The following is a 26,394-nucleotide window of genomic DNA, read 5'->3' as shown; positions in this document are numbered from 1 at the left end:
TAACATTATGTAAAGACTGTTATTGGATTAAATGTTAATACCTTTTCTGTCTCTGCAGAGTTTTTGCTTTTGCAGATGATGATAGCTCAGTGCTCGCACAGATCTGGCATTGTGTCTGAGGATGTTAGGAGGATAGTGTTGATCAGGTGTGATGGGGTAGAATTGAGCACACAGATCGGTTGTTTGACACAAAAGAATTGACAAGAGACGAAGAATCTGTCAATTCTGTTGTCTCTCCAGGTATATTTGCCTTCTGTCTCTGCAGCTTAACCCAAACAGAGGGAACCCATTGATTTCTATGGCTGGAATGCCATTGAGCTCTAAACCAATTACATGTTCCTAAACGGCATATAGATGACATTTTCACAACACTCCTGATTTGATAGAGACTGAAAATATCATTTGAACAATGTCTTCATGTATCTCTGAATTTGAGATGTTTTCTCCCTTTGTAGACTAAAAATCATTTTAACTGAGAGTAGTAAACCAGTCTTAAAATGATATATATATATATATATAATTTATTGTTGAGGATTTTAAACATTGCATCAGGAAATAAGTTTTTAAAGAACCCCTGGAAGCCATTATAAAGCTTTTATATATTTTGATTATAATCCCAATATCCAGCAACCATATTGGCTACACAATGAGAGATTTTGCATTGTGCCATACTCTGGACGTGATTTCGCGTATTCCAGTCTTTGCCATTGACACAGCTCAGTGGTAGCATTGTAAGGCTCTTGTAAGGCTTTTGTGATAAGCTGGGTTACCTTCTCAAACAGGACGGGGTCACAGCATCTCTGGGTAAACAATAAATAGTTCAGTAGCACCCACCATCGTCTGTGCACATTCATGACTAAATGCTTCAGCACATTATTATATTTTATATAACCAAACAACTCATATTTAATGCCATTCCTTGACATTATTTATTGCAGTGAAATGCACGTAAAGTACAGTTTTATTGATTGTATTATGTATCTTTCATAATATCATATGACAATTCCTACTCCACCTCAAAACAACAAGAAGAGCGTGAGAAATGCTCCTTCTTCTCATGCTGTGGGAGGCTGCATGCTATGTTGATTGAGCCGCCGCCTTAGGTCATGCTTAAACACAACAACACTGGACAGATGTTTTCAGAGCTCCTGCCTAGATCACCAAAACCACTGGGAATATCTGGCCAAGAAAACACAGCCATGTCTTAATCTGCTTTCACAGCTAAGCATATTTAGCCAACAGGATTACAAGCATGACCATCACAGCGTGCACGTGTCAGCGGAGAATATCAAATCAATGTTTGGCGGATGCATAAGCCTCTTATGGATCCACAAGGGAAAAGCACATACCAAATTATTTTGATGGTGTGAGGTGTGGGGACGGGTGCCTACGTCGGACAAAAGCACTTTCGGAGATTTTAACAGCTCACTAATTAGCACGGCTACTTATTTTATCATTAATTAACTTGTGTTTGTTTAGGGGTGATAAACACAGCCTAAGGAGGAGACGGTGAAAGGTCTGAGGCATTAAATGTACTGTATTACACAAGTGTGGCACCCAAAAAAAAAAAAAAAAAAACGGGTTAAGAGGCAAGCGTGTCTTAATTACACAATGAAATATTTTTGAGTAGCAGCCAGCAGCCAGCAGCACAAAATTATGGATAGCAGGCACCCAGAAGGAGATACTGAACCTCTAAGGAATTAATGAAATACACCACCTCTGTTTCACGTTGGTAACTGAAAACAAATGAAGCTGTACCCGATTGAAATCTGCAAGTCACAAGTAAAACGGGTGCATGAAATTCAACTGTTTCCATTTTCTACATAAGTCGTTGGGCTGGTGGGCTTGCACAGATCGACCACAGCAAATATCTCTGATTCGTACCGAAGCTGCAGCTCTCAGTGTGACGTTAGAGCCGGGATCCTACACACAGGATGAGAGTAGGCTAGTTTGTGTGCCGCCGCTCTATGACCGAGCCAGATACCACAGTAGTGAGATGAATCACAGATGAGATGCTCCCACATTGTATTTGTTGTCAAGGAGAAAACAGAAATCCCACTGCTGAAAGTCTGAAGAAAAGGAACTTCAAGTCGCCGAGCGCTAATTAATTCTTCAACTCACGTGAAGTTTTCCTTGAGTGATTTTTAGAATCAAGATACCAAAATGAGATTCATCCTTCACAAATGCTATCTAGCCCAGAAACCTCCCACTGTAAGGAGGAAGAAAAAAAAATGTACATATCTATTTTAAATGGTTTCCTTGACTACACGGTATCCTAAGCACATCCATTAATAGCACTCTGTGACGTGGATGCCAGTTTCCGTCCCCATACAATGAGAAAGGGAAACAACTTTAAACCTCTCCAAAGAAGATTTTTCCCCTCTGGTCAAAGCCACTTAGAGGGACGGGAAACAAAACGTTTTAGCAGAATATCGGTATTCAAGAGTACGATCCATAACAGAGGGCTGAATACAAGCTCAACACTGACAAGATCTTCAGCTGTGTAAGAAAGAGCAGTTTGGTGTTGAGCCTGCTGAGGCGTCAGGGAGGGAAGCATCAATGGCGACACAGCTGAAGTGGCAGCGCCCGCTGTATTGACATTTGCGGTGTCCACCTGCCTTTAGTATACGATAATACAGGGTATGAGAACGAGCGAGTGGTTTTCCTTTCACAGAGGCAAGGGGGGGAAAAAAAAGGCAAATACACTCGCCTCCACACCCGAGTCAATAGAAAGTAGTTGGGGTTTCAATTGGTCTGGTTTAATTCAATTAGAGGTGGACACAAACAGTTGCACTCTGTCAATCTGAGCCTAATGCCGGAGGACAAGCCTCCACGCACTTCAATGCCTCGTCACTACTTTGCCACTTAAAAGGAAAAAAAAAAAAAAAAGCAGGCAATTTTCCCACTGACACACACCTACACAGACAGCGAATAGTCACACGATAAAGAGAGAGGGGGGATATGGAGGAAAAGGTAATCAATTGAGAGGGGAGTGAAGGAATAAGAAATAATGGCTTCATTATTTGTTGACACAGCAAGTGAGAAAACAGATGATACAAATGAGTGCAAATTAACATAAAATACAATGATAATGTTTTCACCACGTCGCTGCTTCTGTCGGCCAAGCATGTTAACGAGAGACGTATTGTTTTGCTCAACCGTGGACATATGTGGCTTCAAAAACCATTTGGACGCAATTGGAAATTTGCAGCCAGCTGTGTAACGCGGCCTATCTATTAAAGAAGCTTCCTATGCTGGAGACAAAATCAATTTCAATTAAAGGCATCTCTGGCCAAGACAGGCCTCCTCGTCTAACCAGAGACACGGACAGAGATAGCGAATGACAGCCTCAATATAAGATGATGACGAGCGAGCCGACCGTGTATTAATTTGACCCACAAGTTAGGAACAGATGAGCACCTGCACCTGCTCGACATGGTCAATATTAGCCGCATTGAACAAAGCTTGCATAATCCATTTCCTCTTGCGTGACCTCATGAGTTCTATCTTGAATTATTTTCAGTACATCATTTTTCATTTCTTTGACTAAAGGCAGAGAATGACAGAAAAATACCATGTAGCAGACAAACAGGACAAGGACCGGAAATGAGAGGAGAACACCTTTTCTAACTTAAACTTTCTGCGGGTAAATTTGTGTGTGATCACATGTGAAGCTAATTCGATAAAGTTAGGCTCATTTTCAATGATGGGAGGAAATCTGATAGATGGCTTTGTTTATTTATTTGTCATTCATTTTCTTATCTGAAACGTAGGTAGGTCAGCAAACAGGTGGATCAATGCAAAGCTTGTTTGGCTGCTGACCAATGTGGTGTTCACTTTTGTATATTTACAAGCCATCTCAAAGTAAAATGATCTGGGTCATTTTTTATTTACTTTTTAAGTTACAGACAATGTTGATGTATATTTCTAATACATAATAAAATACATGCATTTTAGCTCAATGAAACAAGAAAGTAAGTATCTCGGGGAAGATTGACTGGACTGATGGAAAATCACAGAACTTACTTTCAAAACACAGAAAATCGAGATTTTTGTTTTGTTCACATCCCTATTCGTTTCAAAATAATGTGTCAGCACAAACAACAATCTTTTTGCAAAACCAAGTATTTTGTATTTGTATAGCCTGTACCCAATCAAACTATTTGTTTTCAAATTCAAGGAGCTTTTTTATTTGCAAATTGGAACTTATTTTCAGTGAAGTTTTATTTAGTCAGTTAGCCAGTTACAATATTGGCATATTGAGCCTCTTGGCAGAGTACAATTGTACATTGAGTACTTTCCTCTCAACATTTCACCAGAATGAAATGGGGCGAGGAAAAATGTTTGGTTTTTTTGCATTGGGATTGACTCAGGCCCTGTCCACACGAGACTGCTGTTTCATGAAACTGCATCATTTTTGGCCAATCAATCTACACAGCGCCTCGTTTTAGCAGCCTGAAAACGGTGTTGTTTTGAGTTCGGCATCCAGAGAGGAGACATTTGAAAACGCCACCTCAGCGGTGATATGTGTACAGGTAAGGCATACGGGCTAAAAAACGAAGACGTCATCGCTGTGTTTTCTTCCCCATATTTGCGTGCTCTGTGTCTTCTTCTTGGTATTTGGTGGATTTCTGTGTCAGAGTTACAGCACCACCTATAGGCCTGGCATATGTAGTACATCATTTTGAGTTATTTTGGTGGTGGGTGAACGGAGATATTTGGTTACAAAGTGCTTTACAATAAAAACTATAAAGAAACAAAGAAATTTAAAAATCAATCAATCAGTTATGGTTTAGTCTACATTACTTCATGCAAGGCAGCGATTAGGCTGAAGTTCAAAGTTCTCAAACAAATACAATCTTACCATTCATTTGGAAACTTGCACTAAGAGACAGGACTAATCTGGACGATGTGAAAACATGAATGGCTTTTCTCAAATCTGATCATTTTTGAAGCTGCAGCCACGCAAACTACCTGCACAAACTTGGTGACTTGACTATTGACGGAAAGATCGGCAGTGAAAATTACACCAAGGTTGCTGACCCCGTCACAGATGTGTTTTGAAGATTGCGCCAAGACAACCTAAAGGAAGACATAACGTTTTCCAGACAGGCTGGATTAAGTACAATGAGTTCAAATTTGAAACTACTCATCTGTAAAGAAAAGAATGCGGTTTCCAACATCAGTCAAACAGTCTATACACCCGGACAGCATGTATAAAATGATCACAGGCCCGAAAATTGATCTCTGGTGCTTGTCATCGAGTCGGGAGGGCAAGATGAAAAGGCAGGAGAGACAGAGAGATCCCTACAGTATGAATGTGAATATGGCTACTGTGTTTCAGTGAGTCATGCTATTTTGCACTCACAAACTTTATTTGAAGAGGCAACATGCACTCGCTTTAAACTGCCTTCCAACGAGTGATTTTCAATACATAGAGTTACTACACGTCAACAAACAAATGTTTTGCCGATGACATTAGGGATCTTCTGTATCTTTGTCTGCATGAATTTGTACAACGAAAGTCGAGCGAGTGAAGGTAGCATGACCCACTGAGCCACAGAAACCACATCAATTAGAAATACACAAGGCTACCTAATGAAATGGAAAAGGACAAGATCCAAGTAATTTATACAAGGTGAAGATATAAAGAAAATTCTAAATAGAAAGTCTAAAATATATATTAATCAGAAATTTAATTAAACAGCCAGAGACACTGAAAGAAACCAAAATGAAACGATGAGCGCCAACTTTTGTTTCTACAAGACATTTTACCCCAAAATATTTACAATTCAAGTAAAATCTACCTTCAAACAATGTATTTTTTGGGTGCCTGTGTTACATATCCATAAACAACCTACCGGTATGTTTAAAGAGACACATAGAGACATCTCAGAGGGACTCCCACCCTAAATTATTGAGGGTGGCTGCATGCAAACGCAGAGAATGTACATTATTTAACCCACCAAAAACTCTCAGAATATAAAATGGCAAACATCTTCACTGTGTAACCTCGGATTACTGTCAGACCAAGAGGACGAGTGGTGTCATATTTTACTTTTAGATTTTTCCTCACAGGAATATTCACCTTCCACAAGACAGGATGTCTGAATAATTCACACATAGAAACCGGACAACAACACTTACTGTACAACAGCACAACCCTGCTTTGTCATCAACGATCGTGAACGTTAACTTTTGGTTGCAAGTCTCTACATCCACGCAGTGCTTTTCAGTCAGCGCACACAACATGTCACATATGTCATCGAGCATAAGTGTGCAATCCGTGCAAACTGTGACAGGCCATTATATGGTCTTCAGGGAGGACAGACCTTGACCTTTCATGGCTGCCAGGGTCCGTGTTGTCATGCTTCTCATGTCAAGTGCAGAGGAATCCCCCACAATGTCCTCCCACTTGTCCTGACACGTGCACAGATGAAGACACACATGAGTGTATCCAGGTAGGTATACACACACACACACACACACACACACACACACACACACACACACACACACACACACACACACACGCTATTGTTCACTGATGCAAATGTGCATCAGACAACCACCTTCCAATCATGCAATCCCTTTCATTAATAAACTATGCCTGTGCCTGAGAGGAGTTCAAGCATGAAAGACAAAAGCATTACGTAACACATGCATGGAATTCTAAATCACAGGCTCGGCTGTGGGTTTTCACAAGTGGGAGCATTAGCCTTAAAAAGCTAGGATTATAACGAGGCATGTTTCACACTGGGTTTACTTTCAATTGTCCTGCATGTCTCTGTGGCAGTGGTGGGCTAACGTGATGCTAACTCGACAAAGAAAGTGAGACGCACACAGGCAAACCTCTGAAACACAAGCAGTGTGCCTTTTATTTTCCTTGAGGAGCGGCCATCCTAATCAAAACCAAAGATTAATTCATCCTCCCCACCAGAAGTGCCTGTGTGGCCATCCAGTGACCTTCAATATAATAATCCCTCTGTGCCATAACAGTCAATCAATCAAGTATTATCTGTATAGCACCTTTTAGATGATTAAATTCAATTCACAGTGAGTGCGTCACTACGGTCTTTGAATAGTATGTGTCACTGTTTGGCTTGAATTACATATCCTACATAAAAACCATTGTATGTTTTCTAGAAACACTGGCCTTGATCTAAATACACAGTTCTACTTCTTGAAAAAGCCAAATAGCATCAACAGAGTTGAGAACTGTTCTTGACAATCAGACCTGGATGCTAATACAACTACACAGATGATGCCAGCGGTGAACAGACAATAACAACGGAGGACTCCAGACTGTTTGTGCCTTTGACTCTTTTGACTTTAACAGCAATCTAATACAGTCAACATTGACTACATCCTCATCTGGATCACATAATACTGAGACATTTCAAAGGAGCTTGAATATTTACAGTGCACTCTTTTCAGCGTGGATGCACAGGCTGTCGTATTACAAAAACACGGCACAACTGCAGCATTTTAAGCATTTCTGTTGTTTCCGTGTCGACAGTGATTGTTTTCAAAACATTTTTAGATTATAGTGTGTGTGTGTGTGTGTGTGTGTGTGTGTGTGTGTGTGTGTGTGTGTGTGTGTGTGTGTGTGTGTGTGTGTGTGTGTGTGTGTGTGTGTGTGTGTGTGTGTGTGTGTGTGTGTGTGTGTGTGTGTGTGTGTGTGTGTTTAATAAAAAATTAGCATGACACCTCTGCTACAGTTTGTTCTAAGGGTCCAAGCTCTGGCTACTTCTCACATAAATGTCAGAATTACAACCTGATTGTGGAGCCTGGCATTAATCTAACCAGCCAGGAATTGCATCATATATTGATGCGATATTGATATTGATCGGCACAATCCAGCTTGATTTTAGTCACCAGACCTGACAAGGGACATAAATTCTAGCTTTGTTTCTTAGTGCTTTTACAACCAAAACCAGTTTCTGTGATGTAGCATGAACATTAACCCTTTGGAAATGAAGACATGTGATGTTACTCTAGAACTAGAACCTATAAGCATGTTTTACCTACTCCAAAGATCACTCCAATACTAACCAGATCAAGAACCAAATACCATAAATCGTGGTTTAATTTCCAATTTCCAAGCAGAAGGTTAAAAAAAAGGCTTGGTTACAAAGGTTCAAAATTACAAAAGTGGGAAGCAGAGAGATTAGGGAGATTTCCCTCAGGATTTTCCCAAATTATTTCAACAAAATGGTAACAGACATGAAACATATGCAAAGTATTCTTGACAAGAATGTTACCATTAAAAAAAAAAAAAAGCAAACAACTTCAGCAAACTTGCCTGAAGGAAATAGAAAAATTACAGTCGACTGTGTTTTCTGTAAATAAACTGTGTTATAACTGTACCATTTTAGTACATAAGAAAAACAACAAAGACCCTCTAGGGCATCATCTGAGGTAGATTTCAAGTTATATTACGGTAGTAAAACATTGGTAACTGATAGAAATGACATTATTATATTGTGTGGGATGATATTTAAATCGATTTGTTAGCTTGGCGGTAAACCCCTCGGAGAATACCCCATCGTTTCCAGAAACATCCCACATCAAATATATGTTTAATCAGCAACAGAGTGAGGTGAATTGCTGCTACAGTGCAATAACAGCCACCTCCTGCAGTGTCTTGCCTGGTATTTCATACAGGTGTGTTGAACGACACAAACAGAGAATATTACAAAGCTTGTCATCCATCCCGGGATCTGTGGAGTGTCTCTTTTTCTCAGAAATCAGCAAGTGATCATCATGAAAACAAGAACGGTGGTTGCCTTGCAACCATCCGAGAAGCATTGGGCTTGTGAAAAAGCTGTGGTGTGTGTGCATATGGAAATGCGCAAGTGTTCCTAGCAAGAATGAGGGCAAAGGATTGTGTTTGTGCCTTTTATTTGAAATCTTGTGGAGCTTTTTGATATGGAAATAGTTGAATTTTCCGTACTCAAGGCTTTGTCTCACTCTCGATAAGCCTTGAGAGAGTAATAATATGAAAGAGATAGGGAGCTGGGGCTAAAATGAGAGACGGGAAAGTAGAAAGTGTGTGTGTGTGTGTGCGTGTGTGTGTGTGTGCGTGTGTGTGTACACACACACGTACACATGTGTGAGAAAGAAAAAAAAGAGATAGAGAGCAAGGGAGAGCGAGAAAGAGAGACCTCGTTTGCCAAGGCTGTTGTGTCTCCAATGTGGTGGTGGAGCCACTGCAATGCACCAAAACCAAGGGGAGAGAGGGTGTAAGAGTGAGGGGGTGGGTAGAGAGAGAAAGAAAGATAGAGAGAGAGAAGGGAGAAAAGAGAGGGAGTCAAAAATGCCGAGAAGGGGCAATGGCAGTGGGTAAAAAAGACATTATCAAGACAGACAAAGAGAACAAGAGGGATCGCATTCGAGTGAAGAGAACAGATGCGAACCTGGAGAGTGTGTGTGAGAGTGTGTATGAGAGAGTGTATGAGAGAGAGAGAGAGAGAGAGAGAGAGAGAGAGAGAGAGAGAGAGAGAGAGAGAGAGAGAGAGAGAGAGAGAGAGAGAGAGAGCGCCCCAATACAGCTTTCTGCCATCCATCCAGCTTTAGCTCATGCCGCTGACAATTGGGGGAGGGAGGTGGGGGTGGGTGGCTAAAATCCAAGATGTCAGTATTTCACTTTTCCTTTCACCTTGTTATTTTCAGAGACACTCCTGATCACTCCCGCTACAGTCGCCACACACACACACTCACACACAACACAGGTGGTGCAGTATACCTATCCCCCCCTCCACACACCGTTAACAAAGCAATCCAACCAAACATCCATTCAAACACTGGTGATTTCTGCCATCCATTCAGCAGGCCAGCTAGACAAAGTGGCCCCGAGCTGAATGAACATAACACAAGGAGAAAGAGGGGAAAGAGAGAGGGATGTGTTGTTTACAAAAAGAAAGGACACAATGTACACAGGTGAAAAACCGCTGTGTGAGAAAATTCTGCTTAGAAATGATTGAGAGCAGATGTTAACTACTCATCAGGTGGACCCGTGATGGAGATGGATCATACAGGCAGCAGAGCTGTAATGTCTGCGGTTACCTGGCCGACAACGAGCACATGGTGAGAAAACAAATGACTGCGGAAACAGAGAGGATCCCAATATGCCTTCTTCAAATGCTCATCATTACAGCAACTCCAGAAGCACTTGGCTTTTGGCAGGCAGATAAAGCGAAGGTCACAGAGACATGAAAAGGAGAGTGAGAAAGCGAGCAAACACCAGAGAGGGGAAGAAAGAGAGAGAATTAATGAGTTGTCGAGAGTCAATCCACTCTTAGGACAACTGCGAGTCTGATGTCCTAAATGGAAAGAGGGCCATGGGAGTCGAAGAAGACGAGAAACGCCAAGTGACATGTGTAGTTTTGGACCCAAAGTCCAGTTTGAGAGTGTAACAGCAGCAGGTGTGAGTACTATCTCACACACAGACTGAAGAGTAAATTTAACTTCATCTATGAAGACATTCCTGATCTGTTGATGCACAGACACTGCAATTTTCTTTTGTGTTTTTCTGTGTCTGTGTCTATGAAGCATAGAGACTTGAGACAAAGGAGAACTTTGATAGAAATGAGCCTCTGTAATCTGCACCATAAACCTTGACCCAGCCACTCCAGTCCCGGCAAGGACGAGAGGAAATGGTGTGGTGCAGCAACATAAGTTGGATCTTGACTTTAAGGACGGGCACCCCAACAAACAGCAGACTGCTTGGATGTACTGCCAGGGGTTGGCAGGCGAGCAGCAGATACTCAGACTCTTTCCTCTGCGCATCAGCTGGAGAGAATTGGTTGTCCATCGAGGTGCATGTGTGTCTGTACATGTACTTCAAGGTGGAATACTCCTAATACAGTGGGCTTGTACTACTTTGAATAGCCTGTAATCAGACTTTCCAAGCATGACCAGCAGCATTACCAGGTGGGAAGTGGTTCTATTATCGAATCAGACACTCATAATTATCGTATTTTAGGGGGGAATTATCGTACACCCATCACAAACAAAATAACAAGCCTTCTGTGGATCCATAGCCTATGGGCCTACTCTAGTGAAGGTTTGCTCATAAGAAAGTCAGCACAAACTTCACATCGCACACACACACGCATTGTGCACGCAATATCTGAGGTGTGACGTCTATGAGGTGGAGAGACTAGAAGTAGAATAGAACCTAAAAGAACAACAGACTGACATTCCCGTTGGTGTTAACATTTTTTAAATTTATCAACTTCTGATAAAGAAAGAGGTCGTACGCACTGCCCTCAACTTGCTCGAGTGTAATTAAAAGCAAACTGCAAACTAAACATAAACGCCACACAGTTAGATATCATATAATGTTTGCCTCAGAATGTTGCAATATGCATTGCGGTATTCGCACACACAACAAACAAGAAAACTCTGCAGAAACATCAGGAATTAGATTTGCCCTTCAACCAGGCTCCCATCCCTCTACACACCAGATCGCACCCGCTTTAACGTGGATGTACAATTCTAGCCAATGTTGCAAGTCAAAGTGTGTGCATGCATACAAAGAAAGCTCATCTTCTGAGAAGCATCGTTTTAATGAAATGAATCCACATGTAAATAAAAGATGCGCACACTGAGATATTATGTTGTTCAAACCAATAACAGAAAATCTGACTCAGACGTTAAAGTGATTTAAGCAGAAGCATGAGATGAGCTGCAGGAGCCTCATTAAGGTAATGTGTTTAATGTTATAACATACACTACATAATCACCCACTTCTTTAATGGAAAAATGTTTGCTAAATGTAATGTACTGCACCTGGGGCTGGGCGATTTGGCCTAAAAAAATTTTTTTAAGAAAAATCAGAGTTTTGATTTGATTTTTGATTATTTTCTTAAAAATTACTACAGACGTCACATATATTGTCAAAAGAGCAACTTTATTGCTGTGATTGTCCTCAGAGCTAAAATACATATAAACAATCCCAAAATAAAAAGTAAATGAGGCTCAGTCAGTCAACAAATTCAAGCTTTAACCCAGGCTTAAGTAAAAGTGCAACAGCAACTACGGAACGGAACGCGAAAAATATTGGAAAAACTGTGGGGGAGAAAAACCTGAATCTGCAAAATAAAAATCTTTTTTTAGCTACAAATTTGATAAATCGATTAAATGGATTTTTTGCCCTAACTGCACCAAACAATCTATGTTTTGAGGAGATGACCATCAATGTTTTTTAATCCTAAACTAAATTCAATTCATGGCCTGTGCCTGAAGCCCATAATGAATTCTTATCACATACCGACCTGAAATGCCTCAAAAACAACAAAGTAGCTATAAGCTATGTCAATGAAAGTCTGTTCAGATTGAAAAACAAACATTAAAGAAGCAGATACAACCAAAGATCCAGAGGTAGAAAACAGGGTTTTATTTTACAAGTAGTGTTTACAGTTACGGGCTGTGACAGTTTTTACTGGCTGCATTATGACAGTATAGCTGCACTCCACCTCTTACTGCTCCATCGATGCATCGATGCTGCTCCTTTATGATACGGGAAGGGCAAAAACTAGCCATGTTAGAAGTAACAAACAGGGGCAGCCAAATAAAAAAGGGAGTCCCTTCTATAATCTCTTCTCTGAAATGTGAGTCTCAACTTTGTAAAGTGCAGTGCAAATGAATAAAATATCATAAATATCTAAAGTAGAGTTTTCCATTATTTCCTTGGTATTTTTTCCCCCCATTTTATTTGTTATTCTCCATCAGTCAGCATTTTGACAGCTGAACCTTGTGCTTTTTGAAATAAACTGTAGATAAATGTCAAGAAAACCGAGTATTGTGCAGTTTAATGTCTGTGGTTGTCTTTCAGTTGCAATAGCAAGAGCAATTGAATTTCTAAGGAGAACAGAAGCATTTTTGTTGGAGATTTGTGACGTTTCTCATCAAAAGCTGCAACAGTGTGAAGAAATGAAGAAAATTTTTTATTTTTTTTAAATCCCGATATATAAAACCAGGCTCTTCATTAATGGCACGACAAATGTCATGAGCCGGGTGTCTAACTGCAGCTTCTCACAGGAAAGCAGAAATGAAACTAACATTGATATACATGTAAGAGGTATTATTGGCTATTAGAGGAAACCACTATGTACTTATAATAATGGCTTTTATTTCTGACTGCAGAATGAAATAAAACACTGACTAAATAAGAGGCGATTAAAACAACACCTACCTGTTTCAAACCATCGATGCAGCTACTTTCTTAGCACAGTTTACTGTGTCGAGCATCTCAGAAAATGGATGGGAGTGATCGTGTCAAATCACATACGTTTGCATTACATGTAACTCATGTAGTGTTTGGATCTCGGTCGTCTCAAATGTGACACTGCTGCTGAGCACCAACTGTAAATAAGAACAGCAACAATTATGGTTATCATCTTCCCGAATAAATATCTGCTGCATTTGATAACGAACCAAACAATGTTAGGAAATTTCAAGATGACTTTATTTCTGCCCACTTATTGTGTTTTGTATTGGAGGCGTGTATATGTCTACACTGTGTCTATCAAGAAGGAAAAGAATTCAGTAATTCACACTGAACCACCTGACAGCATTCTGTGTTCATGCGATAAAAACGGTAAGAGCATGTTTGGAGACAAAGCATATGACTACCAATATAATTGTCCCTTAGTAGCACACGTTCAACATTTGGATGGTGGTACTAAGGACAGCTGTCTAAGAAAACCTAAATGATAATAACAGCTTTAAATGGCCTCAATTTCGGCGCCACTTGTAATTCTCCAGCCTGTTTGGAAAACTAAATAAGATGTTAAACTGCCAGAAAAGCATGGACCTGATTTTTAAACACAGGCATAGCCTTTCATCACACCTGTGGAAAGCAAAATCAATGTGTGCACTCAAACACAATGAGAAGTATTTATAAATGCCATTTGAGTGGGGCCGGCTCTGCAGTCACCCCCCCCTTGACATTGCGCCGCAGCGGTGGCATGTATGGTAATGGAGATGGAGAGTGTGCACCCCCAACCGAGTGCAACAAGATGACAGAACCTGTGGACTGTGGAAACAACTGGGCTGTGCAGAGGCTCCAGTGAAGCGCACAGACACCCCCTCGCCATCCTGCCCGCTGTAGCGCGAGGACCACTGCCTTCGCTCACCACCCAGCCAGCTAAAAAAAGAAGCGGCTTTTTAAATTCACATCGGACGATTCAAACATAAATTAAAGTCTTTTAGCCAGTGGCACAACTCTTACATCATGCATCTTCTTTTACAGTTCACCTTTTCAAAACCCAAACTATGCCCCAGCACCTCTCCCAGCCCCAGATTCGTGGCCAGCCACAGAGAGGCAGAGACACAGCCAACAGCTAACAACAGTGTGCGTCGGTCCTGAGGGACTGGACGGCCTGGTAGAATTCCTGAATACCAGACCAGCCCCATGGGGATCCATGACCTGCATCTCTGGCCCTGTGCTCTCTGCCTGCGTCGCCTCGGCTGATGAAGCGTGTGCTGCTCTCCAAATCAGACCAAAATAACACACGCACACACACGCACATGCACACACACGCACACACACAAAAAAAAATATTAGTCCGGTACCTGGGCAGCTGCGATTTATCCGGGCAATCTATGTCGGTTAAATTATCAGTCTGACCTAATAAAAATAATCACGTCTCCAGCCACTGCTAAATTTAGTACCTACTAAAAATACAGATGACACAAGTGCGTGTGTGGTTTGGAAATGTTACGGTGAACTTTGTTACACAACCGCATCCAGCAAGCGGCCCTCCCTGGGTTCAGCTGTTAGACGCGGGCGGAGGAATCCTGGGAGATTCGGCTGCTCCCACATCCTGATGGTGGTGAGCAGGGAGGGCTGATCCCAGGAGACTCATGAATACGCTCAGAAATGATGAAACCAACAGCAACACCATGATATGCTGAGTGACAAGTGCAGTTGGAAAAATCAAATGCACAAAGACAGACTGAAGTAGACGGCTTTCACTGGAATTAGGCACAGAAACTCGACATTAGTTTATCGGATTACGATCTCCCTCGTAACTTGTTTACTAAGCCCCAAACAACAGCCACAGGAATAACCTCTTTTTCCATATATAATGAGGAAATTGATTAGACTGAACATCATTTTGCAGTTTTGTGTTTAGGAGTAAAATATCCAACAAAGTGAGTCCTGGATCTACTGATTGGCCATATTTGGTAACTTCCACTTTCCTTCCAAACAAAACGTACTCAACTAATCACATTCATAAAATAAATGCTAATGTGTGTTAATCATGATGACAAACAGTACTAACAACTCATTAAGGCAAAGCAAGTGTATTTGTGTAACGCCATTCATACACAAGGCATTGAAACAAGGTCCAAAGACAATGAACTTATTAACCAACCAACCAACCAACCAACCAACATTTATTTATAAATCCCTTCACAACACTCAAGGTGACTAAAGTGCTTTCCAGTAAAATCAGACAGTAAAATGAGAATAAAAAGAATTAAAAGAGAACAACTGTAAACCATGCAGTATATCAACAATAAAATAAAATAAAATAAAATTCAATTCAATGTTACCATATTACTGCGTATTAAAAGCCAGTCTGAATAAATAGGTTTTGAGCTTGGATTGAAAGAGGCAAAAGTCGGTGACGGTGCACATGTCAAGGGGCAGTTTGTTTCAGAGTCTTGGGCCAGCGGCCCAGAAAGCCTGATCTCCCCAGTGTTCATACCTGGCTCCAGGGACTTCCAGCAGGAGCTGGTTTGTGACCCTTAACACCCTTTCAGTGTTTCTGACATATACAAGTTCTGATAAATAAGGAGGGGCAAAGCTGCTGAGGAGCCTTGAAAACAAAGAGCAAGATCCTAAGATCGATCCCATAAGAAACTGGGAGCCAGTGGAGGGAAAAGAGGACTGGGGTGATGTGCTGACGTCTGGACGTGTTTGTTAAAAAACGGGCTGCAGCACTTTGCACCAATTGGAGGCGAATGAGGACTGACTGGGAGACATTGATATAAAACAGACTTTAAAATGGATTATAATGGATTATTGTAGAACAGTCACTCAGTAAAGTACTGAGAGAAAATAGATTTTAGACATTTATAGACATCCAATGCCAAATGTTCAAAAGAGTACAAAATATTTATGATTGTATCCAGTTTTGCACTTTCCAATAATTTTATTATATAAAAATATCACACAATGGTCTTTATGTGCTCCATATATGTTTACATCTCAAACAAGATTTTTTAATGAGTACTTTAGCAAGTGTCCCAGGAATGCTCAAATGGTGGACAGGGTAAAACTGTCCATCAATATGAGCTCCACAGTAGTAATAATATGCAGACTTATACAAAAAGCAGCATTTCTTGGACCAAATGTGTTGAGTTTAGGGTTGAGTGTCATGTTAAAGGACCACTATTTATACTCCATATATCTTCAATGTTTAGCTGAAGGGACTTTACACAGACACAGAAGGGTAGCTGAGATACTGATGCTGCATAGAGTCACAATTTGTGAAATATGTAGAAAACAATACCTTGAAATTGTCTGTGTTTCGGTGTAATTTGATTGACATGATTTTTTATTATTTCAGCTCTATTCTCTGAACACATTGGTATTGGCATTACCAGCTTTGGTCTCACATGGTCCGGAATAAAAATGATAATGAGAGGTATTGGACACCACGATCAGCAGTTGTGTTAACAGAAAATTTTCTGCCAATGGATTAATTTTCTTAACATCACCAAAACATTGGAAGGCTGTCAAACATTTGAATGGGTTCAATTATAAAGGGAAGATGCTTCGTAGTGACTTTGTTGGTCTAAATGACTTGTCAATGACAAATCTTGCGTAATCTTTGCAGCCCAGTGGAGTTCATTGAGTAAAGCTGCAGCTGTAAGTAGGCCTGAAGACCTCTTCGTCACCATTCATACTCAAGTCGAGTGTAGGTACTCTTAAAGGTAGGCCCATGTAGTAAAAAACAGAAAGTCAAAAGTTTCACAAACCTGTTGAGGAATTGAAATACAACTAAAGAAAGAAAAAAAAGCGCAGACAGCCCATGCACAGACAGGGAAAGAATGCGAACGCCACACAGGAAGGACTCCAACTTTGCTTTGACGTTAACCACTGCACCACTGTGTGACAGAAATAGGTACTTTCCCTTGAAATTCATTTATAGATTGAAAAAAATAAAGTACTGGCACTGCGTAAATGTTTGAGGCAGCTGAGAGGAAAAAACTCCAAGAGCACTTAAACAAATTATGTATTTATAGCTATTTTCTTTATATAATTTGACAAATTTACCTTAAGGGAGAATCAGTATTTGGTGTGACCTCTACATTAAAGCAGCTCCAGTTCCTCTCAGGACACAGTTTTCCATCCATCCATCTTCTATCCCACTTATCCAGTTCAGGATCCCAGCCTGCTGTGGGTGAGGGCAGGGTACAACCTGGACAGGTCACCAGTATGTCACAGGGCAAACACATATAGACAAACAACCACACACACCTAGGTGGTGGTTTAGCGTCACCGATTGACCTCACATGCATGTTTTTGGACTGTGGGAGGAAGAGTGAGTGGAAACCAACGTACACACAGGGAGAACATGCAAACTCCACACAGAAAGGCTTACTTGAACCCACGACCGCCTCACTGTGAGGCGAAAGCGCTACCCACTGCATCACTGTTATCCACTGTTATCCAGTGTAGAACCATCCCTGATACCATATCGCTCCAGTTTCTTGATTAACATGTCATGATTTATTGTGTTGAATGCTTTTTTGAGGTCTATGAACACTGGAACTGCACATTTCTTTTTGTCTATGGAGGCTGTGATTTCTTCTGTTGTTTCTATTGATGCTCGTGAGGTGGATCTTTGTGATCTGAATCCATATTGGCTGTCATGACTTTTGCCGTTTTCATTTCTTTGGGATTTTACCAGTTTCGAAAAGCTAATTGCAGATGTGTGTCAGAGGCTGAACAATTTCGTCAATAACCTTTTCGACTATTGTCATATCAATACCATCACAGTCAATTGATGTCTTACTTTTAAATTCATTTACAATACCTATGATTTTTTTTTCCTCCATAGCAGTGAGAAAAATTAAGTTTGGATTCCTAATAATTTATGTTTCCTTAGACCGTCGTGAGACAGGTTAGTTTTACTCTACCGATGATGTGTTGTTGCAATAGTAATCCTGTCCTCTTGCCAGTCAGACACTTTCCTTCTGATACTACATGATGGAAGTAGAATTGCAACACCCATTCCTCCAACCTCTGCGACTGTATATTCTCTATAAAACAACAAAATGGGAGCTAGTTACTCAGAGATTTGCTCCATCATCCAGCAACAGGCAGATGAAGATTCAATGGATGACAAAAACGGGATCATTTGAGACAATGGAGGACTGCTTCATGAGGGACTACTCTGTTAGTGCCTTTCTTTTTATTAATGACTGTGACTGTAGGAATCCAGACCTGATAGAAATCTCAAGTACAGCTGAGCCTGCGGAAGAAGCCAAGTTTCTGGATCTGTGGACCTGTGATGGATGTGCCGCTGTCAGTGTGGCGTGGCAGAGGAGAATGCTCTACCTCTCCCCGCTGATGTTCCTTCTCCTCCCAGTGTTCCTCCCATGTTTGTGTCACTGAGGTCTGGCCTGCAGCCTGACTGCATGTGAGGAGGATTTTGTCACTTTCTATCAATTGGTCTCAATCCCCCACCACACACACACACACACACACACATTTTAAATATCTCCCCCTCCCCCTTTTTCAGACGCAGTTACATAACTGCACGAGGATTTCTGGGCAAAGGGATGCTTGCACCCCCCCCACCCCCTGCCTGCTTGCTTTTTTTCCCTGCATCTTGCTTGCTTCCTTTACTCTCATCTTCACACACAAAAGCACGCCCACACTTTTTTTCCCTTGCCTGCCATATGCATAACACACACACACACACACACACACACAGAAATACACACACACGCACACGCACACTTACGTAATTTACTGGAGTCCTGATCTCGTTATATCAGTTTTGTTTTTTTCTGTTGTTTTATTTTAATATACCAAATGATTTAGACTGTATAGAAAATCCATAGACGGTGGGATTCTAGACGAAGACAAAGGACACAACTGCCCCCTGTTGCCTCTTTGGAGAAATGCATGTGTCAAGGTTACTGCAGAGCTATTCATTTCCCAAGCTCAGCCCTCCACATCAAAGTGAGTATAAGAAAACAAATCTCTATACCTGCTGAATAATAACCTATTTGTTGTTGTTATAATATATATAAGCTTATATTGTTTAGTATTGTATTTGATGAAACACCTCAGACAAACACAGCATCCCCAGGTTCAGGTTCAGTCTTATGAGTCTGTCATGAAAACATTTAAAAGGCTGCCCTCTGCTGTCCAGTCGATGCCACCACGTTTCCTCGCTAAACTTCAGTTTTCCATCCCTGCGGCTCTGTGAGCTTTTGATCCCAATTTAAACTGCTCTTTTGAGAATGCGATGGGGATGGTCATACATAGGTAATGGGCTATGAATTGCATTGATCTACAGGGTATTGATGGCTCCTCCTCTGACAGAAAAATGACTACCATAGTGAGGGATGTCGCAGAAGCCATGGCATTTAATGGCTCGCTAGATTACAAATCGATGACTCCTCTGAAGGAGAGAATTTCCGCCATTTAATGGCATTGCAGCAGTAGGGGGAATGATGAGCCGGGAGACAAAGAAAGGTGAACAAAAGGTTAAGGATGTTTCTTCATGGCTACAGAAACATGCAGTATATTTAGCAAACAAGGCAGACATGCCTTCTTTGTACATCTCCCTAACAGCTATGGAAAGGAAAACAAGCTCCTGTGTCAGGAGATGGACAGAAATGCTTTTATTTAAAGTAAATGCAATTCTGAAACCATCAAAACCTATTTCTTAGACACAAAGATTTATGTAACTATTTCTCAGTTTTACAAACAAATAATTTATTTCTGTTTTTATCTCAAAAGATGCTCTCCATTTGGCATTCTTATTAAACAAGCCCTAGTAATTATCACTTCTCATGCATAAAGAAAACTAACCTAACCACAGGAAACCGAGTACAAGCAGAGGCAGGGTAGGAAGGTCATGACACTGTGGGATTCATGCATCTGTGAATCGAAATGGATGTGTGAGTTTAGGCTTCTGTTGTGAATAGGGGTCCCACTTCGGTCACTACTGAGAGGGATTATTGATGCAGAACAGCACAGAAGTGCTCACGATGTAGCTACATCCATCCTGATTGAAACATATTTCATCCCTCATGCTCAGGCCCGACTGACTCTTGGTTTTGCAATACTGCGGGTTCAGTCCCCGCTCGTGTTTTAAATCTAATCTGTTTTGTTGAAATGCAACGCAGACTTAAAAATACATGGAGATCACATTTTGCCTTTCGTGACAAGATAAGCTGTGATTGCATAAGGATTTCTAAGGGGTTCATAAAAAGTGCCATAAAATCCTTATCAGTTGGCCACATTGTCCTTTTTTTCCCCCCTTGAAACAGCCAGCCCACTACATTATTCCTAGAATAACAGTAAGCCACAATAGGCCTTTGTGCCTCAATATCTGTACTCACCATCAGACAGGCCCTCTACATCAAAGCAGTTGTCTATTATTTACATGGCATTCATTACAGCGCAGGGACAGAGATGCCTGAATAAACACACAAACAATCCTGCGTCTGGTCAGCCAACAGTCCATTATCATGGAGAAACAATTGCTGGCAGCCACAGTTTTTGAAGGAGGTCAGTCAAATCTGAGAGCGTATTAGTAAGTATGGGTTGCACACTGGTGTTGTGGTCAGCACTGTTGTCTCACAGTGAGAATGCCCCCAGTTCAAGTCATAGTCATGGGTGTGTATCTACTGGTGAGATATTGGGAGATGCTCAGTTTAGATCAGGTAAACCTGGATTAAGACTGTGATTTTAAACCTTTTATTGCAATAATGATAAACATTCTTAAGGATTTGTGCTTGAAACTTATTGACAACAGCAAAAGTTCACAATACTGATAGATGCGTCTTGGATGGGTCAATGCGGGGGGGAAAGGAATTTCCCCAAGGGCATTAGTTTAGTTTACTTTAGTTGACTTTAGTTTACGTTAGTTTGCTTTAGTTTAGTTTAATAATGCAGACCAGAATTGCAGTGGTCTAATGTGCTCGGATTCATGGATAAAAGCCATCAAGACATCAGAAAGCTGGATTTAGGGTGATGCCGTCCAAAATGAAGTGAAAAGAAGTGAAGGGAAACCCCATACTTGTGTTATGCTGCTGTGTTGAAGCATGTAATGATAGTTTGGCATCTATATTTAGACAACATAAAAGACAATTAAGGCACAGAGTTGACACCTTCAAGGGAAATACATACTCGTCGATGAGCAGAGATGAACTATCAACTGACGCAACGGGAAAACTAAAACCCAATTTTTTTTTTTTTTTTCCATGAGATTATTAGGTTGTTTTGTATTATGTTGAGGGCTTTGGTTTTCACCAAGCTCCTTACGCCATGTCATTCCCTTCTGGACTGCATTTGTCTAGAGGGAACCAGAGCACTCAGACACAGATTAAGCCCGGGCCAAGTCAGCCTTTCAGTTCATCCACTGAGGACGAATTAAGATACAGCTATCAACATCAAACATCTGCGTGTAGTCTGAAGCACTTCTGCTACAATGGTTATCATTTATATCAAACCATGAAAACATGCTTATGTACAAACTAACGCACAACTTCCCGACCGGTTATCCATTCATACAGCAAATCACAAGGCAGGAGGCTCGTGAATTTAATAATGCTGCTTTAATGTGTCAATGACTACACTTTAAAATGTTTACATAATACATTAATAACTTAGGTAGACACATTTAACGATGTAGTATTTTGTTGAGATGTCCACTGGGCGCAGATGATTCTGCCCTATCCATGAAAGAAAAAGAAAAAAAAGACCTTTTGTGCCTCTGAGGCAGCCGTACGACACAGATCCCACTGATACAGGCATGGAGAAATACAGCCTGTATCCAGTGGTTTCAACCATCTATCAATGTGAAATATGTCAAATGGTGAAGTATAACAGACTCCACTATGTTTCAAAAATTGGTTTAACTGGCTGGTTTCAGTGTGAAAACTGTAAATTGGATGTTTTATGTTAAAACACTCCCTGACAAATTAAGAAATTAAATATCACCAGAGTATAATTGATAACCAGGCCCATTCCTTCATGACTACAGAGTACCATCTTTTCTCTTATCAAGACTACTACTCTCAGCAAAACACCGAACAAGACAGACGAGAAAAAAAAAAGAAAGTTGAAGATTCGCAAGTTAATGAATCATTCACGTTGATGAAAAGAAATCTAAACATTTAAGATATTCTTACTTTTTTTTTTTTATATAAAAGTTCAATACCAGTTGTACACATAATTCTGGTGATATGTGTAACAGCCGCCTTTATCTCAGGGAAATATTCTTGCGGTTTATCAAGGACATAACAGTCAAACAACACAATCAGAACCCTTTTTAACTTAACATGAACTACTTTAGTCTCAAATCGAAGCCATCTCTACAGTGGAGCTTTTCTCTTGGGGATCAAGCTTTTAGGGAAAGGGCTTTCTTTTTTTTTTTTTTTTCTGTGTCAGATCTGAGTTTCATTTTAGTCACTGGCATCCACATGCAAGGTCCCTTCTGACATCAGTAAGTAAAACCAAATTCAGTGGGGCGGTATGATAATGAGAAACCCCAAAAAGGGAGGTCAAGGGTCGTCCAAGGGTAAGTGTTCTTATGCAACATCAACCTGCATAACAAGCTGGTTTGACAAATACTCATCTCTTCCAAAATCCCGCCAACTCTTCTACTGAATCTAAATGACTCACGCCAAAGGGCACTGGCAGCAAATCTGTACGACAATAGCAGTTTTGACAAAATGGCAACATTTGACACCCTGGGAATAAGAATGAGTTGTTTCTGAATTCAAGCTTCAACGCCTCTCTGCTTCGCCAAATGCAGAGAATCACCCAGCTCATCCCGAAGCCATCTGCAGCCCATTCCACTGAGCCTAACGGATCTAACGAAGCTATATCTCTTTACACCGCTGCAAGGTCAAGGGCAGCGTGGGCACTTGGCAGCCAGACGGAGATCTCCCTTCCTGCTGCAGCAAGTCATCATCATCCGCAGAGACTGGCTGAACTGACTGAGCTCAAACTTCTAAATCGATAGAAACAGGATCATGGGCCCAGGATGAAGGGACAAGAATTTAGACATTGCTCTGGTCCACCAACACACATAAGAACACGACCTAAGGGAGCTTTGACAGTCAAAATTATATGGTGGCAAGGAAATGCCGAGAATGGTATAATTACATTGGCAGATTTAGACCTGAACACCAACACATTCTCATTTCTTTGAGCACACACAGCCTCGCTTTAAGCTGACGTAACACAAAAACATGCACAATAGAAGAGAATTCCTGGTGTGCATCGATATCACACTGATTTGCAACAATCAGATGAATCGTCAGTAGGTGAAATAACCCCAAAAATTTAAGGTTTCGATCAGCAACGGATAAAATGTATTGTTCTTCATGATAAAATGCTAAAATGATCCATCAAGGAAATAACTAAACCATGATAGAGATCAGCAGTGTAAATAAACAGAAACCTATGAATATTTTACCCATAAAAACAAGTGTGCACGGCTCAGACACTCAGCTGTGGTTTGTCTTTCAGGTCTACTCCTGCATAATACATTCCACACAAGAAAAAGCAGGACAAAGACTAATGGTTTTAATGCTGTATCTGAAGTGTTTTCACCTCATAGCAGACCATTCGTGAGACAGCTCGAGTGAAAATGTACCACGTCGCCATGGCAACCGGTAAAAAGAGATGCAGAGACACCAGTCTCCACAAGGCAAATCATCGTCGAAAGGAAGTCCTTCAGTAAAGTGTTCCCCATCTCTGAAGGAGCAACATAAGGAGATGGGGAGATTTGTTCCTACTGACCAATGCAGCCATCTTTCTGTCCAAAGGAGTGATTGATGGGAGTGGAGAAATGCTGAGGAGGCATTTCTATGTCGATTGGCTCACACAGAAGGTATCAGAGGCAGAGTGTGTGGCTTTCTGCAGCCACTTGTAGCACTAAGCAGAACTGCTGGACAGGTCGTGAATAGCCTTTATTGCTTTGGTTGGTACTGGACAATTGTTTCCACAGAAGAAAGCTTTAAATGCATTGTGCACTCGTGCTCTACATGTCAACATATTTTGCCAATCAGATGTAGTCCCACTGCCCTAGATTCTCACTCACTAGGTAGATGAGAGTGGGTGAGGTAAAAAAGTGGCTGAAAAAAGGAAGGAAAAGCCAGGGAGCCCAGCAGGTGGAAATGACAGACTGCTTGTATTCATCATAAATCATATAGTTATTGCAATACTCAAAGATATTGCTGCATATTGTGGGTTAACTGATATTGTACAACCCTAGTAACCAACTCTCTAAATAGAGCGAGGAGGAATCTTGGGAGTCTTCCCAATTAATGCAGGATGTCATTTAAGTAGAAGTATCTCAGAGGTTAAGTGCAGTATAAACTGTATTGATTAATTTGCAGGAAAGAAAATCTGTATTTGCCGTTGACTGGACCTGAATGATTGCAGTTTTTCTAATACTAATTATGGGTAATGGTGAAGACTTCCATTCCCTGGACCAGTGGGGAATTTCAGCAGCCATTTGTTCTGCACTGCTGCATTCGATTCATGCAGTGACTGACAGGACCTTGATTATTTCAATCAGGCAAGGAGGTGACAGCATTGAGCCACAATGGCACAGGCTTCCTGAGAGACATGGCCGGGACTGCACAGAGGGGCACTGACGGAAATTGCCATACTGCAGAGGTAAAAATCACTGCCATTGATTCACCTTTGATCAAATTATGTTCTCAGGTTTGAGAACAGCTATGGTCTAAAGTTGTACACACACAAAAAGTTTGCTGTACACACTAGTAAACAATAGCAACCAGATCATTCTAAAAATGTATAAAAAAAATTGCAGGTTTAAAAGTATAAGCTTCTGAAATTACCTTCTTAAATACAGAATTCCTTTATCAAACATATTCAAGTTTGCAATGAATGTGTTAATGTGGAAAAAGACTTTGGAAGACTGTCGAAAGAAGACTTAATGAAATATAATAATAATAATAATAATAATAATAAGCCTGTTCACACAGCTTTCATCTACCAGATGAAGGTAGGTAACAAACATATTCTGAAACCATTCCAGCAAGTATAGTAAAATTAGCAGAGCCGTGTTATTATAATATAAATAACATATTTCAAGTCACCAGAATTCAAATATCCCATTCAGCAAATATTTTTAAATTCCATTTGCACTCCCCAATTATTGGATGTTTGTGTGTACAGTATTTTCACAGCACAAAGAATAGAACTGCATGAGCATAAGCTTCATAGAACACAATACAAAACGTGTAGTGAATAAACATATATTAATTTATAAACCCAGTGGATGAAAACACATTAGTGCATGGCATGGAGGGGTCATAAATAACCTGATGTCTCTCCAGCAGTGCAGTGATGAATATGCAGCAACGCGGTTTTGTTGAGTGGGAGCAGATTTAGCAGATTAAATTGAAAAAGAAATATATATATATATATATATATATATATATATATATATATAAATAACTCATTTGATATATGAAGCACAAATGCATGCAACTTCCATGATGTTTTTTGCGTTTTTTTGCACAATGCACCTGTAACTATAATGTAGAAAAGTGGTGTATCGCTCGCGTGCTCTGCTGGTGAAGATATTGATCAGGGGGATTATTACAGATTCCAGTCACACTCCTGGACAGTGGAGCAGTCTGCTAGCTGCTAGCCTGGCGCTAACACACACACACACACACACACACACACACACACACACACACACACACCGGCAGGATGAATGAAGCCGGTGTTTCAAGTCTCCTACCTTTCAGCACCACCACCACCTCGGCACCGTCAGCGGCGGGGGCAGGAGCGGCGGCGGCTGCAGCCTCCCCCTCCGCGTCGCCGCCGCTGCTGGACGGGGGCTCGTCTCCCTCGAACAGCTGGTTCACCTCCCCCTGGATGTCCGAGGGGCGCCGGTCGCCGTCGCTCTTGGAGACGGTGAACCTCTGGCTCATGGTGGTCGCCGGTGAGACAAGCGACGGGGTCTGCTTGCCACGGTGATGCGGTGACGCGGACAGATGGAAGCGGCGGAGAAGAAATGCTCTCCTCTCTCTCTCTCTCTCTCTCTAGCTGGGGTGGACCGAGCCGACAGTCCCCCAAGTTTACCTGCTACTACTCTGTCCCGGACGAACAGCCGCTCTTTGACGGGAAATTGT

At 41.1% G+C, this 26,394-nt stretch overlaps 1 protein-coding gene across 1 annotated transcript in view; it reads right to left on the bottom strand.

The window, feature by feature from the left end:
* slc12a5a (solute carrier family 12 member 5a) overlaps window positions 1-26,193 on the bottom strand; it is a gene marked incomplete at both ends in the record, with an annotated part of 160,301 nt that extends 134,108 nt beyond the window's left edge. The window contains one exon of the mRNA XM_080461139.1: window positions 26,001-26,193. Within this exon, the coding sequence (XP_080317265.1) occupies window positions 26,001-26,193 (193 nt within the window). The remainder of the gene's footprint in view (window positions 1-26,000) is intronic.
* Between the last annotated feature and the right edge of the window lie 201 nt (window positions 26,194-26,394).

Source organism: Lipophrys pholis (assembly GCF_963383615.2).
Source record: "Lipophrys pholis genome assembly, chromosome: 4".
Lineage (NCBI taxonomy): Eukaryota > Metazoa > Chordata > Actinopteri > Blenniiformes > Blenniidae > Lipophrys > Lipophrys pholis.
This window is presented reverse-complemented; position numbering and strand designations above follow the sequence as displayed.